General features: G+C 45.2%; 1 protein-coding gene across 2 annotated transcripts in view; it reads right to left on the bottom strand.

The window, feature by feature from the left end:
- LOC135205819 (hydroxymethylglutaryl-CoA synthase 1-like) overlaps positions 1-25000 on the bottom strand; it is a 640683-nt gene that overhangs the window by 545173 nt on the left and 70510 nt on the right. For both annotated transcript variants that reach the window (XM_064236994.1, XM_064237005.1), the window contains exon 3: positions 23110-23224. In XM_064236994.1, the coding sequence (XP_064093064.1) occupies positions 23110-23224 (115 nt within the window). The remainder of the gene's footprint in view (positions 1-23109; positions 23225-25000) is intronic.

Below are 25000 nucleotides of genomic sequence, written 5' to 3'. Positions count from 1 at the left end.
ACCATTATCCCTTGAGTTCTCAACTGTTTGAACTACCACTTCTGCTATTTTCGTGAATACCCTGGGGGCTACATTCAGACCAAAGGGCATCACTTTGAAGAGAACGTCTGAGTTCCTAGTTTGAAGCCTAGGAATGGGCGGAAGTGCCTGGCTATAGGGATAATGATAGTATGCGTCTGTAAGATCGATGGCAGCATGTGACGGCCACACGGGGAAGTAAGGTCCTTACTTGCGAGATGGTAAGCATTTTGAACTTGTCGCAACGAATGAAGAAGAGTTTGTTATCCCTTGAACAAGTCTAAGATTACCCTTCTTTTTGTTGAGCCTTTCTTTGGCACGCTGAATAAGCGACCTTGAAATTTTAGATGCTTGACTCTCGCAATAGCTCCTTTCTGAAGGAGTTCCTCCGCGTAAGCTGTCAATTCCTTTGATGGTTCCTGATAAAATGATTTGATTGGAGGGGGATCTTTGATCCAACTCCAACCCAATCCCTTGGACACGATGCTCTGTGCCCATTTGCTGAACCCCCACCTGTGACGGAAGAGGAACAGCCTCCCTCCTACCTGGGGAGCCTCACTGTTGTTGGGCGGGTTGACCTCCGCGTCCCTCCTCTGAATTGCATTCCCCTCGCCGCTCTCCCTGTGCCACGCTGGCGAAAGTGGCCTCTCGCCCTGCTACCTCTCGAAAACCTATTAAAGGCTGGGTAAGCCTGACCTTCATACATAGGTTGAAGGCCGGCGAGACTGCGTAGGAGTTGAGGGTTGCGACTGAGGGGACAACAGGAGGATGGGTTGGGCCTGTTTTCGAAGTCGAGGTTGTCCCTGTTGGGTAACTGGGACGGCCTGAACAAACTGCTGTTGCTGCTGTTGTTTCTGGTAAGGCTGGAACCTTCTACCAGACTTCTTGAGTTTCTTACCAGCAGCAGGGGCGGATTCTTGCTTCCTCTTAGAAGAAGAGATGCCCCACCTAGCCCTAAGGCTCTGGTTGAGCCTAGCAGCCTCGTGGTGCACCTCATTCACAGCGGACTCTGGGAAGAGGTCCGCCCCCCACATGCTGGAAGCCAGGAGTCTATTAGGTTCGTGCCTAATAGTGCACTCCTGCAGAACGTGCTTTCAGCAGTTCCTCCTAGCTTGGAAGAAGTCGAAAGCATCCGTCTGAACTGTTTGGAGCTGAGACTTGGCCAGAATCTTGAATAGCGGTTCTGTGCCATAAGACAGTGCCGCCATTTCCGTGATAATCAAGGAGTTGAGGGACCTCCCAAACCTAGTTCGAGCATCGAACTCTGCCTGAATCAAAGTATCAGGCAGCCTTGGAAGCTTCTCGCCAAACTGGTCCATTGCGCAGTCTGGCTAAGCTTACCAATCGTGAACGTGGCAGGCAAGTTCTCCCACATTCTCCAAAGGCTGGAAAGAGCGGAGAAGTAGAATCAGCTTCCCTCAGCTGTGGCATGGGCTCATCCTTGAGGACTGCCTGAAGAGTCACTTCCACTATTTTGGTAGCGAACGGAAGAGAAGCCTCCTCCTCCGTCGCAAAAATAGTGAAAGGACTCTTGAAAGCCTGGAGCTTAGTGTTGGTACACTCCCAGTCCTCTAGGCAGTGAACCCATTCCCGCTGTGCGTGCTCTCTACTATACAGCACGTTTTCTCGGGAAATCTTGTCCTCTCTAGTGAGGGCCGCCACGGTCAGCCTAGCATATCCAATGAAAGGCTGAGTTAATCCCGGAGGATAAAACTCGAAGTCCTCAATCCTTCGAGTTCCACACTCCGGGACAGAGATCATGCCGTCCTTGAATGGAGCGTAAGCGGCCACTCTCCATGGGTTATCCATGGAGAAGGCTGGTAGGGACTCATATGGAGGTAGCTGAAGAATGCCAGTACCTGCTACTGGGGAGATTGGTTGAGGAACCTGAGAAAGCCCAGCTACTCGATCCTCATTCTCTCTAACTCTGTTAGAGAGATCTTGGATGGATTGGCCCGACTGACTGAGGGTGTTTGACAGCTGCGCAAACATCTGTTCAAACCTGGTTCCGAGGGCGGAGACCTGCGAGCCGACCATCTCTCCCACTTGTTGCATCACCACTGCTGAGAAGGCAGTGGGATCAAAGGAGCTGGGTCCCGCTACTCCAACCGGCGTTGCCGGAGTGGATGCGGTGGAGGCCGGAGAAGGCGTTGGCTCGGCTGGAGCGCGAGCCTTCTCCTTAGAAGCCTTGCTTCTAGAGCTCTTAGAGTACGAAGAGCTCGGCTTTGCCTTCACCGCGTCAGCATAGGAAGTCGAAGACTTCTTTGCTGAAGAAGACGACGACGACTTCTTAGAAGTCGTCTTGTGGAGGGTCTTCTGTTCTCTCTGTCCCTTCACCTTTGGGGGTACAGAGAGAGCGGGAGAGCGGGTAGGGATCTCAGATCCCGTAAAGCCTTGGAAAGAAGCAGTAGAAGGGACAGGAGAAGATCCAGGAGCGCCCAAGGAAAGACCTTGGGCGCCCGACACACCTACCTCAACCAACAAATCCTCTGCCCCTACCGCCATAGGTTCAATGTTCAGGTCCAAGTTCGCGACGTCTGGGACCGGCTCCTGCGTGGACGCGGACCCAAACGACTGCCGCACCTCTTGTTGTATGGAAGCGATGAGAGGTGCTGCCGAAATGGAATCAACGTAACCGGTTGACTTGCCGCCGGGGAAGATCTGAACGGCCAGCTTCTTATCTAGGATGTACGGCTGGCCCTTGGCGGCGTTCTTCCCGAAGCCGCCCACCCAAGCCTTCAGGGTTACTAAGGCGACTTCCTTCACGGCGGCAGCCTGAAAGAGAAGGCGAAATGAAGCTTCTAGCGGCGGGGACGGGTTTTAACAAGCTTATAACTAAGTGTTATTAGTGATACGATGAAGAAGTCTAAAAGTCGACTTACCCCCCCCAACAGCTGACTGACAAGGTCATAGCAAATGGTGCAGGCTTCTGGGTGCCAGACGATCATAGCGTTGTGGGTCGTGGCACACGGGGCGTGAGTCCTGCACTCGTCGTGGGCGCAGGGGTCGTAAAGCGTCGCGTTACACCCCAAGACCTGACAGTTGGTAGCCTGTAAGTGGCAAGATACATAAGTATCAGGAGCACACTTACAGCCTAACAATTGCTCCGCTGCATGCCGGAGCGTGAAAGTTAGATTAAACCAGAGCCCCGCCATAATACTACGTGTGGTAACTAGGCGGTTGGAGTTGTCTAAGGCTACGCCGGAGACAGGAGAAAATATCCAACCAGGTGTGGTGGTGAGCCATGAAACCACGACGGAGAACGATGGAGATGGTACACACAAAGTTAGTTAATACTAAAATTCACCGTAAAATTAGGGTACATCCTTATATTTATAACGAAATATATATAAATCTTTTCCCCGTCTACTAGAAGAGTGCCCGGGTAAGAAGCAAGCTCTCCTTCGGTAGCGGGAAAAAGGGAGGATATAGTAGGCAAGCAACAGACCACTAGTAATGACCACCCCGCCCGCTGGCGGAGCCAGACGAACTATAACCAAAGGGGCCCCGGCTGCAGCGGAGGCTCCGTTCATTACAGTAGGGGTAGGGTGGGACTGAGCAATAGGGGGGGTTCCCGGCGTAACGCGGCGGGAGAGAGAGAGGGGGGGTGGCCTACCCCTCCCCGTCCCTACAACTACCCGCTCGGTGACCCGGTACCCGAGACAAGTGGTCGCCCTATACCCCAGCTGGGAGGGAGCTCCTGGCCTCCTCAGAGAAAGAGGGAGGAAGGCTACTGTGGTTGTCATGGTAACCAAGGAGTCCCCCAGACCCCTCCCTATACCTGGTAGGGAGGGAAGGGGAAGGGTAAGGTGCTATGGAACACGTGACCGCAAGTGGCCTAAGCCGCGATAGCAACACAACCATGGAAGGGCCACGTGAACCAGACTGTACCAACACATGGGACATGCACCTAGGCTAGCCTAACACCCTAAATAAAACTAAAAATACATCGTAAAAGAGGGAAAAGACACTTTTAGTAAAAGAAAAAGAAGCCCAGGAGGAGGCAAACTGTTCCGAGGAACAGTTGACTACTCGGAGCCAGCGATAGCCGATGAAGAGCAAGAGCCGGGATGCTGGGCCAGAAACACAGAATAGCCCTAAATACCAAACTAAGAGAAATGGTAAAAGGGCTGTCCTAGCTATAAAAACGATGTAACAAATGATGAACGTGATATAGTAAGCCCATAAGTATAAGAAGTCCCAGTATGGGAGACCGGGAAATCTTAACATGAGGCGGCATGGCGCCGCCACGAGTCAACCGGGAGACCGTATATGACCTATTAGGAAGGAAAATACTGGTCCCTGGAAGACTAAAATACGGTAAAATACTACTTATGAAGCACTTAACTTAGCTGATGCGATGGCAGCACGTTCCATGATGAATAGAGTGGTAAATCCGAAGAAAACACGGCACGAGAGAAAAATGCGCACAACGTGTATGTCTAAAGATTAAGGATGACCGCTAGGGGCGCTGCTGTCCGTGGCGTCAGTAGTAGTAGTAGTAGCGGCAGCATCACCCTTTCGTATCAGCTCTCTCTGGTGGGGATTTTAGATTGGAAGGTCTAAATGGTGAATGACTCGTGGTAGTGATCCCACTCGCCCCTATTCTCATACCGACACTTCTTTTATAGAGTGAGTGAGTCAGTTTTACTGACATTTTCTTAATTTTGTTTTTCTCTGGTAATTTTAGATTAATTTTGCCTAGAAAGAATGATATTAAGGATACTTTCATAGGCCGACACGAGCTGAGCCCAGAAATATATATATATATATATATATATATATATATATATATATATATATATATATATATATATATATATATATATATATATATATATACACACACACACAAACCCATATATATATATACACAGTGGTACCTCATTTGTCGAACGTTTCTTATGACGAACTTTCCGTTTTTCTAAAAAAATTTTCTATAAAATTTTGTATCATTTGTCGAACAAATGCTCATACTTCAAATTGACTTATTATCTAGCTTATACGTGTATTCGATGGCTTACTGGGTCTTACAAGTTAAAACTGTATTAAATTTCTTTTTCATTTACAGTATATATATTCGATGGCTTACTGGGTCTTACAAGTTAAAACTGTATTAAATTTCTTTTTCATTTACAGTATATAGTTAAATGATAACCATATACGACAAAACAAATAAAAGTATAAAGCATGTAATATAATACTTAGCTTTCAATATCAAATTTAGCACAAAAGATGTATAAAATCATTCGTAACCATGGTAAAATCACACCCAGCTGACTTGAGACTGAATGAAGGAGTGTTGATATGTTGAGGAGAGAAGGAGAAGAGAGACTTAAAATATTACTGTATGTATGTAAAAGCAATAACAACTTACATAAAAATGGGAATTTCCCAATAAATTTAACATAATGATAAACTATGAAAATAATCAAATGCAATAAAGAAAAAAAGAACAAATGTCTTAATTGAGCCAGTGTTCGGTGTGCTGAGTGAGACGGTTTCTAGTTGAACAATATTAACAAAATAGGAGATGAAAGAACAAACCTTTTCACAATAACATTTAGCATAAGCGATTAAGAAAATCATTTGTCATTTCGGTGATACACCACTAACTTGAGGTAGAATGAGGGGCCGTTTATATTCTTAAGGAATAATGAATGGATGATTTAAAGTTATCCTGCGTCGATATAATATATATGATAATATGTCAATGTAATATGTAAGTAAAAGCAGTACCAATTCACATAAAAAATATTATTTCACAAAAAATTCAACATAACAATCAAATGCAATAAAAAAAAAAAGCTTCCTCGAGTCAGTGTTTTGTGTGCTGAGAGAGAGAGAGAGAGAGAGAGAGAGAGAGAGAGAGAGAGAGAGAGAGAGAGAGAGAGAGAGAGGAGAGGAAAGGGAAGATGGGCTTTGCTTCCCACTGACTTATCAGCTGGGCTGGGCCATTTCTTTCATTTACACTCAATCTGCCCATATTACTTTTATTTTTGTTACGGTAAAATACGTATCTAGTGACAATTTTTATGATTTTTTACTACTGTGAAAGTAACTCAGCTCTGTAATAAACAAACGGGCTGCTTTCAACTTCTGCATGTCTTCAATTGATTGTTTAAATGGCTTCCTTGTGAAAAGTTATTTTATCTTTTTCCTTTTCTTGCGTTCTTGACTTCTTACTTATTTGTGTGCAAAATCCTCATGTTTGCTTTAAAAGTCTGCCATTTGCCAACAGTAAGCTGATGTATTGTGACATAATTAATCTCTTTCGTGCACTTAAGATCCAAGTGTAAACACGCTCTCTCTCTCTCTCTCTCTCTCTCTCTCTCTCTCTCTCTCTCTCTCTCTCTCTCTCTCTCTCTCTCTCTCTCTCTCTCTCTCTCTTAAAATTGATTTTGTTATCACCCTTTGCATACTGCACCCTGTTTCCTTAAAGGGCTCCTCTCTCTTCCCCCTCCATCCCCCAGCTGGCCGGGCTCCATTTCCACCAAACAGTTCATAAATCGTACACAAAAAATAAAATGTCGAAAATTTTACTTCATATAACATACTGTTTCATTACTTTACACTCTTAATTCAACTTTTGAACACATTAATAATAGAAAAAATGTGAAAAGGGGGACTTTTTGGAATGGCTGGAATGAATTATCCTGATTCCCTTTATTTCTTATGGGGATATTTGTTTCGAGTTTCGAACAAATCATACTTCGAACAGCCTTCTGGAACAGATTAAGTTCGAAGTCTGAGGTACTTTAAGTTAAGTATATCTTAGTTTTACCAGACCACTGAGCTGATTAACAGCTCTCCTAGAGCTGGCCCGAAGGATTAGATATGTTTATGTGGCTAGGAACCAATTGGTCACCTAGCAACGGGTCCTACAGCTTATTGTGGGATCCGAACCACTCTATATCGAGAAATGAATTTCTATCACCAGAAATAAATTCCTCTGATTTGGCGTTGGCCGAGCTGGGAATTGAACTTCAGACCACCGGATTGACAGCCAAGTGCGAAAACCACTCGTCCAGCGAGGAACTAGTCTCAGGTACTACTACTGTATATATATATATACAGGCAGCCCCGGTTACCATTGGTATCATTACTGGCATTTCAGTTTTACAGCTCTTGTTCAACATATTCATAAGTGGATTTTACAATCCGTAGGGTTTATAGCACCGTTGTCTGGTGGAAAGCAATGGCGAAATCTTGCTTGCATTGCAGATATGCAATATGATGAGTTAGCAAGAAGAGAGCTGGCATTTCTCATCTATGAGATCAATAGCAGCCCTAACTAAAAAGATGCAAAAGCATTCATAGACATACTGGAAGGATATGATCCTTCAAACTGGAGCAAGTCAGCAGAAAATATTATGAAAATAATTGAAGGAGTACCAAATAAAATTCAAATGGTCAAGAGACTTATAAAGAAAATTTACATAAATCAACACATTCCAACAAAGAAAATGAATAAGCAGAACATTGTGAATATACCAATTGATGCAATAGGAAAAAGAATGCCTAAGGCATGCTAACTGTGTAAGGTGTCGTATAGCATAGTTATTCCACAAAACCCGATGCGCAGAAGTCCAGCAAAATACAAGTAAGGACACAAGAGTATTTTGCTCAACATGTCTATCATGGATAGATAATATTATCCAATTGAGACAATGTGCAAATAGTAAAGGATGAAGTAGATGAGGAAGACGAAATTGGAAATGAAGAAAATAAAACTGAAATGATAGAAAAAAATAATGAAAACAAAGAGCAGGACAAGAGTATGGATGCAGAGATACTCATATATACTACATATGAGGCAATACAGCAGCATACATACGATGAAATAAATTACGACAACACAAAATAAAATCCCGATGAGGCTTTACCCAGAACTCATGCTGATGGGAAAGAGCAAGAAAAACAAAGAAAAGAAAGACAGTCTGCACCCTTTTGAAGAGAGGGAATTGCAGATTCGGTGAAAGATGTTACTACAAACACCCCAAGGTATGTCAAAATGATGAGATTTATGGTAAATGTGAATACCTAGACAGCTATGAGGATGAATGCAGAGATCTACACACAACAGTACAAAAAAAAAAAAAATTTTGTACACCCTCTTTTGTCAGATATTCCTAAGTTCCTGCTGACAAAAACAACGGCCGCCTGTGCGACATCAAGTGCCTCTGACAGTTGAAAACCAAGAACATCTCTAACTATAAGGTTTACATACACACAAATAATTAAGGATCAGTCTTTGCTCCAAGTCCCAGCACCGTATCCGCTGACACAAACGGACCGAGAGAGAAGCACTTCTCATAAGTTACCCTGACAACCTTCAGGTAATGAGATGCAAAAACTGAATTGCATATCCAATATGTTGCTTCGAGAATATTCTTCAGCGACATATTCCTTTGAAAGGCTAGAGACGTAGCAACCGCTCGAACTTCATGAGTTTTAACTCTAAGAAGTTTGAAGGAGTCATCTGGGCAATTATTGTGAGCCTCAGTAATTACACTTCTTACAAAGAAGGCTAAGGCGTTCTTAGACATGGGTCTTTTAGGATCCTTTACAGAACACCATAGACCCTGTTGACAACCTCCCAGCTGCTTCTTTTTCACTCAAGTAAAATTTAAGGGCTCTGACCGGGCAAAGGGACCTCTCAATTTCTTTGCCTACTAGGTTCGACAGGCCCTTTACTTCAAAGCTCCTGGGCCAGGGCTTTGAAGGATTTTCATTTTTCGCCAGAAATAAAGTCTGGAACGAACAAATGGCAGCATCTCCTTTAAAACCAACCCTAGAATCAAGAGCGTGTATCTCGCTCATTCTTTTGGCTGTAGCGAGAGACAACAGGAATAAACATTTTCTCGTAATATCTCTGAAGGAGGCAAGGTGTGGAGGTTCGAACCTCTTCGAGGTTAGGAATTTTAGGACTACGTCCAGATTCCAGCTCGGGGTTCTAGGAGTATTGATCTTTGAAGTCTCGAAAGACTGGATCAGATCATGAAGATCCTTATTGTCAGCTATTTCCAGGTCTCTGTTCCTGAAAACAGCTGAAAGCATACTCCTGTATCCCTTTATAGTGGATACGGAAAGATGCGATTCCTCCCTCAAGAAAAGAAGGAAATCTGCAATGTTGGTCACAGAGGTATTGGAGGAGGACAGCTTCTTCGATTTACAATATCTCCTAAAGACTTCCCACTTCGATTGATAGACTCGTATAGTCGAAGGTCTACGGGCTCTAGCGATAGCCTTTGCAGCTTTTTGAGAAAAGCCTCTCGCTCTGACGAGTCTTTCGATAGTCGAAAGGCAGTCAGAGCGAGAGCGGGGAGGTTTTGATGATACCTCTCGAAGTGGGGTTGTCTGGGCAGATCTGCTCTGTTTGGAAGAGATCTGGGGAAGTCCACCGTCCACTCCAGTACCTCTGTGAACCAATCTTGAGCTGGCTAATATGGGGCTATTAGAATCATCCGCATCCCCTTTGAGGCCACGAATTTTCTGATTACTTCGCCCAGAATCTTGAATGGGGGAAAGGCGTATGCATCGAGGCCTGACCAATCTAGTAGAAGGGCGTCGACAGCGAATGCTCTCGGATCCTCTACTGACGAGCAGAAGATGTCTATCCTTTTGGAGAGGAACGTGGCAAACAGGTCTATGTGAGGCCTCCCCCATAGAGCCCAAAGACTTCAACAGATTTCTGAGTGGAGGGTCCACTCTGTGGGAAAGACCTGGTTCCTCCTGCTCAGTCTGTCTGCTCTCACGTTCCTCTCTCCTTGGACAAATCTCGTGAGGAGGATGATGTTTCTCTCCTTTGCCCAGACCAAGAGATCCCTCGCCAGTTCGAAGAGGGAGAACGAATGAGTCCCGCCTTGCTTTCGGATGTAGGCCAGAGCGTTGGTGTTGTCCGAGTTGACCTGGACCACCCCGTCTCTGACTACTGATTCGAAGCACTTGAGGGCAAGGTGTATGGCTATCAATTCCTTGCAGTTGACGTGCCATGACACCTGTTCCTTCGTCCAGGTGCCCAACACTTCTCTCGTTCCTAGCGTCGCACCCCATCCCGTTTCCGAAGCGTCGGAATACAACACTTAGTTTGGGTTCAGCACGGATAAGGACACTCCCTCGTTCTTTTTGAAAGGGGATAACCACCATCTCAAGTGATTCTTTACTTCGAGAGGTATTTGGAACGAGTCCGAAAGTTGCCCTGTCTTCCAGTTCCATACTTTCTTTAAGAAGAACTGCAGGGGGCGAATGTGAAGTCTCCCTAGGGAAAAGAACTGTTCCAGCGAGGAAAGAGTCCCTAGAAGGCTCAACCATTCCCTCGCTGAACTTTGTTCTTTCCCTAAGAAGTTCGAGACTTTCATAAAGCCTCGTATGAGCCTTTCCTGCGAAGGAAAAACTCGAAAACCCCGAGAATTCATCTGAATCCCCAGATAAACCAGGTTCTGGCTGGGGATCATCTGAGGTTTACGAGTAATCCTAGAGATCGAATCATGTCTAAGGTCGATTTTAGGTCCTCCAAACACTGTTTCTCCGATCTGGCCCTGATTAGCCAGTCGTCTAAGTAAAGGGAGATTTTTATTCCCTTTAAATGAAGCCACTTCGCTAAATTCTTCATTAGGTTCGTAAAAGCCTGAGGAGCTGTGGATAGGCCGAAACACAAGGCCCTGAACTGATAAATCTTCCCCTTCATCACGAAACGAAGGTACTTCTTCGACGAGGGATGAATGGGAACATGGAAGTAGGCGTCTTGTAAGTCCAGGGAGACCATCCAATCTCCTGGACGTAGGGCAGACATCACCGATGCAGAAGTCTCCATGCGGAACTTCTCCTTTTCTACAAATCGGTTCAGAGCACTTACATCTAGAACCGGTCTCCACCCTCCGGAAGCCTTCGGGACTAGAAAAAGGCGGTTGTAAAATCCCGGAGAGTGTGGATTTAGCACCGGCTCGATGGCCCCCTTGTTCCACATTTCCTCTACCATCTGAAGGAGCATGTTTCTCAGCACAGGGTCTTTGTAACGAGCGGACAGTTCCTGAGGAGTTGAAGTCAGGGGAGGTCTGTCCCTGAAGGGGATGCGATATCCCTTCCTCAGAACAGACATCGACCAAGGGTCGGGTCCTCTCTTTGCCCAGGCTTCCGTGTATTCCAGTAGCCTGGCGCCCACTAGTGTTTGGAGGTTCTGCAGATCATTTTCCCTTCTTAAAGGGACGGAAGGCTGATCTTTCTCGCTTGTCGGAAGTCTTCCTTTTGAAGGGGGGTCGTGTCTTACGACCTCCACGAAAGGGCTGTTGAAACGGATGAGAGACTTTCTTAGCAGCCGTCGTAACCGTTCTGTTCTTCTTTGCTGATTGGACAAGAAGGTCTTGTGTCGCCTTCTCAGTAAGTGAGTGGGATATCTCCTTCACTAACTGAGAAGGGAACAGATGTTCTGATAAAGGAGCGAACAGCAAGGCAGTTCTCTGAGGAGAAACAGCCTTGGTCAGAAATGAACCAAAAACTGCTCTCTTTTTTAGTATCCCTGCTCCAAAGAGGGAAGATACTTCTCCAGAACCATCCTGGACCGCCTTATCAATACAGGCCAGAATGCTATGAAGCACTTCTGGGCTGAGACTTTCCGATTCTTGAGACTTCTTAGATATTAACCCAAGGGACCAGTCTAAGAAATTAAATACTTCCAACAAGTGGAAGAGTCCCTTGAGGAGGTGATCCAAATCAGACATGCTCCAAGTAGATCGTGCAGAGGATAAGGCGTGTCTCCTGGAAGAGTCTACCAGACTCGAGAAATCCGACTCCGCAGAAGCAGGAAGAGACAGACCCAATATTCTCTCCTGTTTCGTACCAAATGCCTCTTCTACCTGCCAGTCTGGCGGGAGGCATACAGAAGACAATCTTTCCTAATTCTTTCTTGGAGATCATCCAAGAACCGAGAGACTGGAGAGCCTTCTTCATTGAAATGGCCGGTTTCATTTTCAAGAAGGAAGAGGACTTATATGGCTTATTGCTCGAATAGAGAGACCGAGGAGAAGGAGGTGCGGCAGGGCTCAGCAACTCTCCGTATTCCTGGAACAGAAGTGCGGATAGTCTTATAATTAGACAGTCCTTCATTAGCTGAAGCTTCGTCTTCCGAGATATCCTCTAGCTCGAGACCAGCTGAAGGAGAACGATCCCTTGAAACGGACAAATCCTCTGTAGGTCGCACATGTTCTGAATTAGGAGAGCCTCTATTCGGTGAAGGACTGGCGGAAAAAGACTCTCTACGTTCTTTTGGAAGAGTTAGAAGTCCTTTCTATTCTCTTACATGATACCACAGATCTTTCCGATTTCTGAAGTCCCAAAGAGGAAGATCGCTTCCGAGGAGAAGAACTCTTGAAAGGCGATTCTAGCCTGGAAGGTTCCGCATGTCTGGAACGTTCCGCTTTGGTGGAAAGTTCTTCGCGCTTGGAGAGTTCCTCTTGTGCGGAAAATTCTGCGCGCCTGGAAAGTTATGCGCGTTTGGACTGTTCCGCTCTTCCGGAAAAAGATTCCCGCTTTGAAAGTTCCGAGCGTCTTAAAGGCGATCCGCGCCTTGAAGTTCCCGCTTGTTCAGAAGGATCCGAGCACTTGGAAAATTCCGCTTGAGTGGAATGCTTTGCGCGTTTGGAAAAAGATTCCTGCTTGGAAAGTTCCGAGCGCCTGGAAGGCGATTCATGTCTGGAAGGTTCCGCACGTCTGGAAAGTTCCGCGCGCCTGGAAAGTTTGGAACGTTCGGAATGCTCCACTCGCCTGGAAGGCGATCTGTGCCTGGAAGATTCCACGCGCTTGGAAGATTCCGCGCGCCTGGATAGTTCCGCACGTCTGGAAAAAGATTCCTGTTTGGAAAGTTCTTCCGCTTGTCTGGAGAGTTCGGAACGTCCGGAATGTTCCGAGAGCCTGGAAGGAAACTCGCACTTGGCACGTTCTGTTATTGTGGAAGGTTCCGTGCGTCTGAACAGTTCCGAGCGCCTAATAGGCTCCTCACCTTTGGAAGGTGCCTCTTGCTCGGAAAAATCCATGGAAAGGTCCTTCGGTTCGTCCACTTGATTCGAAGGCTCTTCGTTCCTGGACATTTGTGTTCGTTTTGAAGGCGCCTTGCGCCTATAAAACTCCTCTCTCCTCTCCTCTCTCCCGGAAAGTTCTCCTTGCCTGGAAAGGGCTTCTGTCCTACCTGGCGCTTCTCGCCAAGATGGTTCTTCCATGTCTGAAGAAAACCACTCATCTATAGGAGCTCGTTGCTTGGGAGAAGGCGGAACAATCTCAGGAAGCTCGGACACAATTCCACTCTTCCTGTAAGAGTGTGGAGCGGGAGATCAGAACTCTGGAACCTCTCGTTTAGAGGGAGGAACCTCTGAGAGCGCAGCGGACCTCTTGATAGGAAGGGAGTTATCCTTCCTACGAGGACTCCAACTAATGAGGAGATCTGTTCCTGCACTTTTTGTAGGATCTGAGCAGTCGTCGCATCCCTGTTCCTGTCGGAACGAGGGGAGGGAGATCTGGAAGGCGTCTGAGATTCCCTTACAGCACTTGGAGTCAAAAAGGTTCTCTTTTTTACCAAAGATGCATCTTCTGGAAAGTGTTCGGGACTTGAGTCAAGAGCTGTAGCTTTCCAGCTCCTCTTCAAGGGGCGAGAAAGATTCGTGTATTTCCACCCTCTTCTAGGTGAAGGCGACTCTGACGACGAAAAGCACTCACGAAGGATGCTTTTCCTATAGCGATCCCTGGCAGTCTAAGGCGTAACAGAACCTGCCGAAGGGACGCCTGACTGGTGGGGAACCTCTACAACCTATGTACGGCTTTTGACATTCCTTCTCCTCTGGGCCAGGGAGCTTGGAAGAGGTCTAGACCTGGGAGCGTTGTAGAGCCGATCAGACGCCCCCTCCACTACACTGGGGACACTCACATCACTGTCCACTGTTATATCACCACCACTCTTACCTTCTAATGCCGCCATTTTGACCTGCATTCTATGAAGGGTAGCCTTCAGATCCGCAATTTCCGATGCTGAATCTGTAGGATTTAAGATGGGTGAAGGGGCAGAAATAGAGGGAGAAGGATTAATTAATGCATGATGGGGAGAAGCTAGAAAGCTAGAAACTAGTTCGCTAGACCTAGATCTACTCCGGCTTTTGGAAGCTTTCCTCATATAAGAAGCAAGATTCTTCCATTCTTCTGCACTCAGGCTCTCGTACTCTTTACAGGTGTTAGCAAAAGAACATTCATACTTTCTACAACGCCTGCATACAGTGTGAGGATCTACTGAAGTTTTCGGCATTCTCACCCTGCAGCCCTCATTCACACATCTCACAACACTCGAGTCAGACATTCTTAGAAAAATCCAAAATCAAGTTCAAGAAACGGTCCACAATAGCGTATGCCAATACAACGATCCAAGTACGTCACCAAAAGTCGGTCAAGAAGGTCAATTGCGATGAAAAAAGAACTCCAGCCAGGAGGTACCAACAACAATGTTGACGGCACCAGCGACAGAAAAAATCTGATAGAAAACATGAATGGTTCCTATTCCTGCCACCCAGCGGCAGGACGGTAGATCACCTGACCTACCTGTAGTGTGTGCCGCGAAATTTGAATTTCTGTCGGGACGACGGAGTCTAAAGCTAAGTATATATCTGACAGGTAAGTTGAATGTATAAAAATTAAGAGTAAATACAGTAAAATATAGTTAACCTTAAAATTAGATAAAATATTAAATTAAAGTGTGATTAATCCTAAAATTAAAATACAAGGAAACATCACAACTATGTATAACATGTGGCATCCAAGGTACGGCAAAGGCTACATGGTGGCAGAGCCACAGCAAGAATGTCAGTGAGGCAGGTAGAAAGGAGAGATCTAGATTTAAACTAGGTACTTACTACTACTTAAGCAGTGTCAGGAGAAACTGTGTTTCCCCCTGCCACTGCTGGAAATTTAAGTGCTTCTAAGGACTTAAGATAATGGCGTTTAAATACTGTCGGAGATTTCCAGCCTGTATACTTTTTCAGATCATCAAAATTCATATGCTGAAAGTAGTTAACAGAGGTAGCCACTGCCCTAATGTCATGTACACGAGGGAAGGACTCTGGGTTGGCTTGTTTAATGAAATATAATATTTGTTGCCTAATTCCTTTTAAGGAAATAGTGCCACCTTTTTCCCTCATAAATAAAGGGCCTGAAGATCTTAGGGCCATCCTATTTAGGTATGCTCTTAGGGCAGTAACTGGGCATAAGGATGGGTCCTGTGGAAGTGGGAGAATTTTATTTGAGGCCCACCTATCTAGTGGGTTCTCATTTTTAGCTAGAAATTGACGGAGAAAGTAATACTTCTCCTGAAGGGAGAAACTCTATATGACCAGAGTCTCTAGATAGAGCCGACAGTTCAGATACCCTGGCTCCTGAAGCTAGATTTAAAAGGAATAATGTTTTCCTCAGGAGGGGTAAAAAGTCACATGATTCATTATCAGTGTCTGAGGCCAGTTTGAGAACATCATTTAAGAACCATGACACAGACTTAGGCCTCTCTGATGGCCTGAGTCTACCACAGGCCCTGGGGATAGATGAAAAATAACAGTCTGTTAGGTCTATTTTGAAACCAAACTGGAAGATTTTCTTGAGTGCAGATTTAGTAGTAGTAATAGTACTTGCTGCTAAACCTTTTTCAAACAGTGTCCTAAAAAAGGATATGGCCAGATTGGTTGTCATGGTTTGGGTTTCAGAATTCCTCAGGAATATAGCTAGTTTTTTTAACTGCTGAGTCATACTGACGTAGGGTTGATTCCCGTTTATCCGACTCTAAGAATAGGATATCTTAAGGGTCGATGTTGGCATCCCTTTTTGCAGCAAACTTCATGAAATCCATAAAGTTACGGTTTTCTGAATCCCTGAGGAAGCGTACACAGTCTTCGTTTGTACTAGTTGTGATAGCCTGGGATTGGGAATCCGTTGAGGTCGGAGTCCCAATTCCAGTAATAGTGGGAACCAATTGCTCTTGGGCCAATTGGGGGCTATTAGAGCAATGCGTCCCTTGAATGTCCTGAGTTTGTTCAGAACCTTCAAGATTAGATTCACTGGAGGAAAGATGTAAATCTTCTTCCACTGATTCCAATCTATAGCCATGGCATCTGTGGCATAAGCCAGAGGGTCCAGGTTGGGAGCCACGTAACAAGGGAATTTGTGGTTCGACTCCGTGGCAAAGAGATCCACCTGAAGCCCTGGGACTTGTTGGCAGACCCAGTTGAATGACTGCTTGTCCAGGGACCACTCTGATTCCAGTGGGACTGAACGAGATAGCGCATCCGCTATTACGTTCCTTACTCCAGCTAGATGGATGGCGGACAGGTGCCATTTGTTCTTGGCTGCCAATGAAAATATGGCTATCATGACATGGTTCACATGGCTTGACTTGGAGCCTCCCCTGTTGATGCAGTGTACTACCACTGCACTGTCCAGCACCAGTTTGATATGAGATTTCTTGGCTGGATGAAGCTTTTTCAGGGTGAGGAACACTGCCATAGCTTCCAGTACATTGATATGAAGCTGGCGGAATGGAAGGGACCAGGTTCCTTGTACCTTCTTGTACTGAGAGTACCCTCCCCAGCCGGTTAGTGACGCATCTGTGTGGATAGCTAGTGCCGGCGGAGGGAACTGAAGGGGAATTTTCTTCGACAAATTCTTGACCTCTGTCCAGGGGCGGAGGCGTTTGCGTAAGATAGCCAGGACAGTGGCTAGTTTGCCTCGGGACCTGTTGTTTGCTCTTGAGCACCAGATGCGGTTTATATCTTTCAGTTTTGCTTTTAACAGAACGTCTGTTATCGAAGCAAATTGGAGAGAGCCTTGGATCCTTTCCTGGTTCCTCCGGGACGTCTGTTTGCACTTGAGAAATTGTCTTGTTGCCTTGGCCATTTCTTTCTTCTTCAACGACGGAATTGATAGTGTGTGGGAGTTCAAGTCCCATTGAATGCCTAAACACTGAAAGCGAGACTCCGGTGTTAGCCAGGACTTGGTCTTGTTTATCTGGAACCCTAGGTGTTCCAGAAACTGGATTACTTTGACCGTTGCTTTGTGGCATTCCTCGATGCTTGTGGCCCAAACGAGCCAATCGTCCAGATAAGCTACTAGCATTATTCCTTGAGACCTGAGTTCTTGAACGACTGTCTCCGCCAGTTTTGTAAATATTCTGGGGGCTACATTGAGCCCGAAAGGCATCACCTTGAAGGAGAATGCTTGGTTCCCTAGCCTGAAGCCTAGGAACGGGCGGAAGTGTCCTGCTACTGGAACATGATAGTATGCGTCTGTAAGATCTATAGAGGTGGTGATGGCCCCACGGGGGAGTAAGGTCCGCACCTGCGAGATGGTCAGCATTCTGAACTTGTCGCAACGAACGAATAAGTTTAGACGGGACAAGTCTAGAATTATTCTTCGTTTGTTTGAGCCTTTCTTTGGCACGCTGAACAAGCGACCTTGAAACTTTAAATGCTTGACTCTTGATACTACTCCTTTCTGAAGGCGTTCATGAGCGTACTCTATCAATTCTGCTGTTGGTTGTTGATGGAAGGTTTTGGATGGAGGAAGACCTTTGATCCAGCTCCAGCCTAGACCTTTGGACACAATACTTTGGGCCCATTTGCTGAACCTCCATCTGTGGCAAATGAGGAACAGTCTCCCTCCTACCTGAGGATTCTCACTGGCTCGGGGAAGGGTGTGTCCCGCGTCCTCCTCGTAAGTTCTTACCTCGGCTAGATGCTCTTCCGCCGCCTCTTTAGCGGAAGGCACCTCTAGCTCTGCTACCCCTGCCAAACCTGTTGAATGGCTGAAAGGACTGGCTTTAAAACACTGGGTTGAAAGCCGGGGAGACAGCGTAGGAGGTCGAAGCCTGCGTGTGCTGAGGTTGCGCCACCAGCACAAACTGTTGTTGTGGTTGCGCCTTGGAGGTGGACGGTTGCGGTACTTGTGACACCGGAACCGCCTGCATCACTGCCTGTTGCTGAGGAGCCTGGAAAGGCTGGAATTTCCTAGGCTTCTTGGATTTCTTATTTGATGCAGCCGAATCCGACTTCCTCTTGCTGGTCAATCCCCAGCAAACCTTCAGACTCTGATTGAGTCTGGTTGCCTCGCAGTGAACTGAGTTCACTACTGATTCTGGGAAGAGATCAGCACCCCAGATGGAAGCAGCTAAGAGCTTATTGGGCTCATGTCGGATGGTGGCCTCTGCCAGGACATGTTTCCAACAATTCCGTCTAGCTATGACAAAATCATGTAAGTCACAATGTATTGTACGTATACAATTGTGACTTTGCTATGATTTTGAACAGCGGCTCTTCTCCGTAGATCAGAGCCGATACCTCCATCATAACTAGTAACTAGAGTACTGAGGGACCTGGACAATCTCATTCTGGCATCGAATTCAGCTTGGATGAGGCTGTCCGGAAGCCTGGGTAGTCTCTCGCTAAACTGAGAGATGGCTCAGTCTGGTTTAAGTTTCCTGACCGAAAAGGTGGCCAGGAGATCTAACCATAGATCGTCTGTTCCGGGGAGCAGGATGGATGTAGGTTCCGTCTCCCGGAGCTGCGGCATTGGTTCATCTTTCATAGCAGCCAGTAAAGTGAGCTCTGCTACCTTCGAAGTGAACGGGATGGGCGTTTCCACGTCCACGGTGAAAATCGTGAAGGCGCTTTTAAAGGCTTGGACCCTGGTGTTGTAGCATTGCCACTCCTCCAGGCTCCTAAGCCATTCACGTTGAGCTTGATCCCGGGAGAGGATGACCATCTCCTTCGGGCATAGCCGATGGACGGGCATAGCCGATGAAGGGGGGTTGCAGATCTGCCAGATGGAACTCGAAGTCCTCAAGCCTTCGAGTTCCACAGCCCTCCAACGTCAGCATCCCGTCTACGAAGGGAGCGTGGGAAGAAATCCTCCAGGGATTGCTTGCCGTGAAGGTAGGGAGAGTACGTGAGTCCTGTATGGTTTGGGATACCATGCCGGGCTGTGCAAGACCGGTCACAGGATTTTCTCGGAGACCTGCAATGAGGTTCTCCTGAGTGACTATACTCTGTTTATTTTCATCTGTCCATCCGCCTGTGGTGTTTTTGTATGGTAACACTGCGTCCCGGGCTTTAGATAGTTACGCTAATTGTAAGTTTTAGGTAAATAAAAGGATATCTGGGTGTACATTTGTAACTGAAAAGTGTTTTAATAATTTACTGTATGCGAATTACACCGTTAATATTCGAAATAGGATATTATAATCGTTGAATGTAAGCTGAATGTAACTATCTAAAGCCCGGGACGCAGTGTTACCATACAAAAACACCACAGGCGGATGGACAGATGAAAAAAAACAGAGTATAGTCTCTCCGAAATGGCTCGGATTGACTGGCCTGACTCCTCCAAAGAAGACGAGATCTGGGTGAACATATCTTGGAACTTATTTTGCACAAAGTTCCCGACCAGACTACCCATCTGCTGCATAATATTGGCCGAAATATTTGCAGTGAAGGTGTCCGGGTCGAAAGGTGAAGGTTCCACCTTTTCTTTGGGAGTCCTAGGACGGGTTCCTGTAGAGGTTGAAGACTCAGGGTCGGAGAAGAGCTGAGCCTTGTCCCTAGAAGACTTTGACTTGGAACCCTTCGAGTACGAAGTCATTCTAGTCTTGTCCACTCCGGGATGGTGAGCCAAAGATTTCTGTGCGCTGCTAGAACCTGACTTCTTGGACAGTGTCTTTTGAAGCGATTTAAAGTCACGCTTACTTTTGACTTTAGGGATCGACTGCCCATCCCTGGTGAATCCCTGAATAGAAGTAGAAGAAGTAGGGGAAGAAGCTCTAGATGGGCTCAAGGGAAGACCTTGAGCCCCTACTAAACCTGCCTCACTTACATCCCTACCTGTGGTGTCTACCGTCGTGGGCTCGAGGTTGAGGTCAAGCGCTGCTACTTCTTGCAGGACCTCCGGATTCGCTGGTTCCTCCGAAGCTAGTGCGAACTGCTCTTGGATGGTGGCGATCAGAGGAGCCGCCGCCTCCGGGTCCACATAGGAGGCGGTCTTCGCTGGGGAAGATGAGGGTGGCTATCTCCTTGGACAGATTGTAGGGTTGGCCCTTTGTGACATTCCGTCCAAAGCCACCAACCCAGGCCTTCAAAGCGGTCAAAGCGGCGTCCCTAACCGCTTGGGCACCCTGAAAGAAAGGGTTAGTATTAATACTTAAGGCTACTTAAGATTAACTTAAAATATATGCTTATTGATATATCACGAATTATATTGGTCAATGAATTAAATATGACAAGGTTTAGCATCCGGAGGCCTACTTACCCCGGAGGAGACCTGATCCATTAATTCGTAGCAGATCGTGCAGCTCTCGTGGTGCTAAACCAACGAATCGTTGTACCGGATCGCACAGGTAGCGTGGGTCTGGCAAACCTCGTGCCCACAGGGGTCTTGGTGTACGGCATTGCAGCCCGACTCCATGCAGTGGGTGACCTGTAAGTGAAATGATACATGAGTATCAACACTAACATCCTGGACTAAGTCCGTGATGTGATATATCCTAACACCGGAATGCACCGGAGTTAATAGATAATACTAAGGATCAGTCTCTACCTGCTCTTCTGCTGTGTATCGTGGTGAGTGTCCGATAGGGTTGGTAAAACTTGAATCAGTATGTCTCCGGCGATGCCGGAGGACAAAAGATCACTTGAGACGGGAGTAGTACCTAACCTATATGTCGGAGCGAGGAGTATTGGGACGGCGGGTGAGGAGCAGGAGGGGACCAATAATGGGTGGCGGGGTGGATAACCCCACCGTAAAAACTTAAAATTAGAATAAGTAGGTGGTAAAACCCGGATGGGGAGTGGGGTCTCTGCCAACTTAAACTAAAATAATGGATGTTAAGAATAACGGAAAACATGCAAGGGGTATTGAAATGATGCCAGAGCTTGCCCACAGTCACTGGTCCTGGGACCTGGCAATGTCGGAGCCCTGATCCGCCAGAGCGGGGAAGGGTGATGACTCGGGGTAGGGGAGCGCGGCCTGAGAACCAAGGAGTGCCAAGCGTAACCAAGCCTGGTGGCCAACCGAGGGAGGGAACTCGGATCGGTTGCTAGGGACAACGTGAACGAGCGTATCTCCCCCCTGGAGGAGGGAGTAAGCATGGGGGACCGACGCTGGGTGGCTCATAACAGTCGCCTGGACCCTTCTCGGCCATGGGATGAGCCACGCGGTGAGAAAGACCATGCAATCGAAGGTGGCCTGGGCCAGCCCGAACCATCTCGAAAAGCATGAATACCAAAAACATCCTAGCAAAACACGGGGAGAAGGAAGAAATATGATGGAGAAGAGAAAAAAAGTGTCCTGGAGAAGCTGGATCGGACCAACCGAGAAGGGAGGGCGACGTTAGCGACTTAAAGCAGCTGGCCTATGCTGATACGTAGAAACGTAGGGCGGTGACCAGGGTAGCTCAGGACAAAAAAGAAAGGACCTGACTCCTTTAGGGAGCCTATCATAGAGACCTGACAACTAAAAGAACATGCATGCATGAACTCTGAGCTGAAGGAAGCGATGTAGGCTACCAGCTTAGAGCGAACTCTTGAACAACCCCCGTGTGAAAAATTACATAAATAATATCAATGATACGTCAATAATGCATCACCAGTAGAATAATAATGTACTGCTAAATAATTCGAGCACAAACGGTATAGAAGACCGAGTGTAGCACGAAACAATGGAACACGTGGGAGCGAGCCGCCTTGAGCCGCGACGCCGTCTACAATAACCGAAATGAAATGGTTAAACGGGCCCCTGGCCGTCTTTAGATGATGTAAAACATTATTAGCAGTACTTAACTTGGATGCAGATGAGTCTTGACGTTGCATGATGAAAGATAATAAATCCAGAGCGAGCACAACACAGAGCAAGAAAAAACGTGTGCGGTCTGGATCGTGCTAACGAAAAGGAATGACGTCAGAGGTGCTAGCAGTAACGGTAGCGGGGAGTGGGCCATAGGTCGGCTCCTCTCTAGTAGAGGGATTTTGAAGGAGGATGAATCTAAATGGCAGAGGACCCCTGTTAGTGGTTTCACTCGCCCCAGAAACCATACCGACACCTTTAAATAAGGTGAGCGAGCCAGAATATTCTGGCATTTCCATATTAGCTTTTTTCTCTGGTATGTTAGCAATAATTTACCTTAGAAATGTGTGCTAAAGGGACATTTCACGTAGTGACACGGGCTGAGCACAGAAATTATACTATTAATCAACGCCTTTAAGTAAAAATATTTTAACTCAAGTTATGTCCCTTTATTAATTAACTAATGTAGTCCCTTTTTTGGAATTTTCACTACTGAGAACAAATAACCCAATTACTTCAACAACCTATAACTTTTTTTATTATCTATTCAAGCTAGAATGCTCATTCTGGTGTCAAAGGAAAGCTAATGAAATGTAAAATATATATCTATAATAAATATATCCTTATTAAGAATATAAAAGTTTTTATAAAAAAATTTATTTTCTCGTACCAATAAAAAATTATTTTAAAATTATTTTATGTACAAATGTAGGATATATGCAAGATACTCAAACATACTATATCAAGATGAAAAGTACTTTTCATAAGCTTCATTTTGGTATACAATAAGGACTAAGGGTAAAATATTCTGCCTCCAGAAATAGGTTTCGTATATAAGTGCCAATAAAAAATATGCTAATTGGCAACTTTGATCACAATTTACAGGTGCTTGCAACCTGAAATATCTTCAGTAACAGGACTTTTCTAGAAGCTTAAGCATCAAATTAACTAGGAAAAATAGTCCCTGGTATAAAGAAGGGGAGGAGAGGGTTTTGGTTCCTGGCTCACGGACTATTTCCTTAGGCCATGCAGAATTGCCAACCATGGGGGAGTATTTTTTTTTTTTTGGGGGTTTTTTTTTTTTTTTTGGGGGGGGGAGGAGGTCCATGGTCCTTGGTTCAGGTATGTTGTATAATGCTGAGTTCCAGATAAGAAAGATCCAGAAAATTAAGGCATTACTACTTTGATTTTTTTGCCTACACTGTCTCCTTTTACCAAGTGTATCCGAGAATTATTACTTACCAACACGTGTTCTTTCCATCAAATGAGAGAGGGCTGTGAGACAAAGAGAATTGATGTCCTCCAGATCAGAGCAGAAGCCCATCTTGGTTTGTCCCAGGCCAATTGTATATTTGCCCTTTAAAACAAAAACACACAAAAAAATCAAAAGATTTATGAAATCACCAGTTTTTTTCAAGTATTTTACTGGTCAGAATGATTCTTGCATAAACAAATGTATCTGATAACATGGTATATTGCCAATGATAAAATTCTAAGTCTTTATGCAAAAGTCTGATTTTATCATAAAATTCTTTAATAAATGACTGAGATTACTAATAATCTAAGCAAATTTCATAACTTCCATGGATTAGAATAATTACAGACTCAAAACTCAAGCAAAATGTTCCCATTGTAATTAATCAAATATAAAAGCAATACTGCATGGATATATTCCTTAATAATGCTCTTTCTAAACATGGAAAAAAAGGAGATTGATTATTTAATACAATCCCATAACTTACTGCCATTACTTTGTTAACTCATTTTCACAAGACCTAATCATTACAATTCTGAGCAGGACAGAATAGCGTGTATTGTGGTGGATCTTCAGGACCATCTTGTATATGGAAGAAGTTTGGTTGAAATTTCTGTAAGATCTTTTGTTCTATAAAGCACAATAGCAATGCGCTAGCTAGGCAAATAACACTACCACTGTCTTAAGCATGATTTTTATGTGAAGGAATAGCAAATGTTTCTGTAGCATGGGTCCTAATCCAAGAAGTTTGATTCTTCACAACAAAGTCAGTGATTAAAGACAAGCAAGCTGAATTACAGCCTTCAGTCTCAGTGATTGTTTTACAATGTATGAATTTCACTGACTTGTCATGAAGAGGCAAATGACAAGTGTAAGCCCATCTCCACTATAAGGTCAATTATTGGGGCATGTTGTAGTTTATAAAATATCATTGTCAAACTTTTTTCTACCTAAGAGATGACCGAACCTAGAAGGCACAATATAATTCTCCTGAGTATGAGTTTGGGAATGTTGACAAAAGTGTTTAAGCTCAAGGGAAATTAAGAGATTAGAATTAGGAAAAATGACATTTTTGAAATACAACAGAGTTTTATATATGCTTACCCAATAATTACATAGCTATTAAGTTTCTACTTACATAGTAGCTCAAAATTTTAAGTTTGTGGTAGCACTCTTGTTTTGGTGTAGGTAGCTAGCCCAGCCACTTTCAGGGAAGAACTGGTACAACACAGCTAATGAGCTCAATTCATTTGTGCCCTATGTCCATGAGTGGGGAGGAGGGAGGGCTCTGATCATGTAATTACTTGATAAGTATGTACACTCAGCAAGGAAAGTTAAGATACAGTTTTTTTAAATCTTCGGACATATATTGTTCAATAATGCCACACCTGGCAACTCTTGAAAGGGGGCGGAGCTTCAAAATTATAGTGTTTGTTGCTTTCTATATTTCCTTCTACTTTACACCATAAAGATTCTGTTGAGGTCCTATAATCATTTATACTTGAATGTAGAAACAGGCTCTACATTATTCGTTAATGTTGGTTTGGTAACGTCAGTTCAGGGTAGAATATCGATCATCCTTTTTTAAAGCCTACTGTGAAACCTTATTTATAAGTAATGTTTGACACTAAACTGACGTAAAATTCATACGTAATTATAGACGGATCTTAAACCTGTGAGAGAAAGGGTCTTAAAATTTGGGCAGTACTTGTGGAAATCGTGAGGAACAATACAGTGAAGAATGAAATATTATGACGATAGAGAGAGAGCGCGCAAGCATAGGCCTATCGATAGAGATACTTAATTCATTATATTTACCTTGAGAGATTAAGTGATAATAATTTTTCAAATGTTTCAAAAGTGGAGAGAGAGAGAGAG

This window comes from Macrobrachium nipponense, chromosome 11, assembly GCF_015104395.2.
Source record: "Macrobrachium nipponense isolate FS-2020 chromosome 11, ASM1510439v2, whole genome shotgun sequence".
Classification (NCBI taxonomy): domain Eukaryota; kingdom Metazoa; phylum Arthropoda; class Malacostraca; order Decapoda; family Palaemonidae; genus Macrobrachium; species Macrobrachium nipponense.
This window is presented reverse-complemented; position numbering and strand designations above follow the sequence as displayed.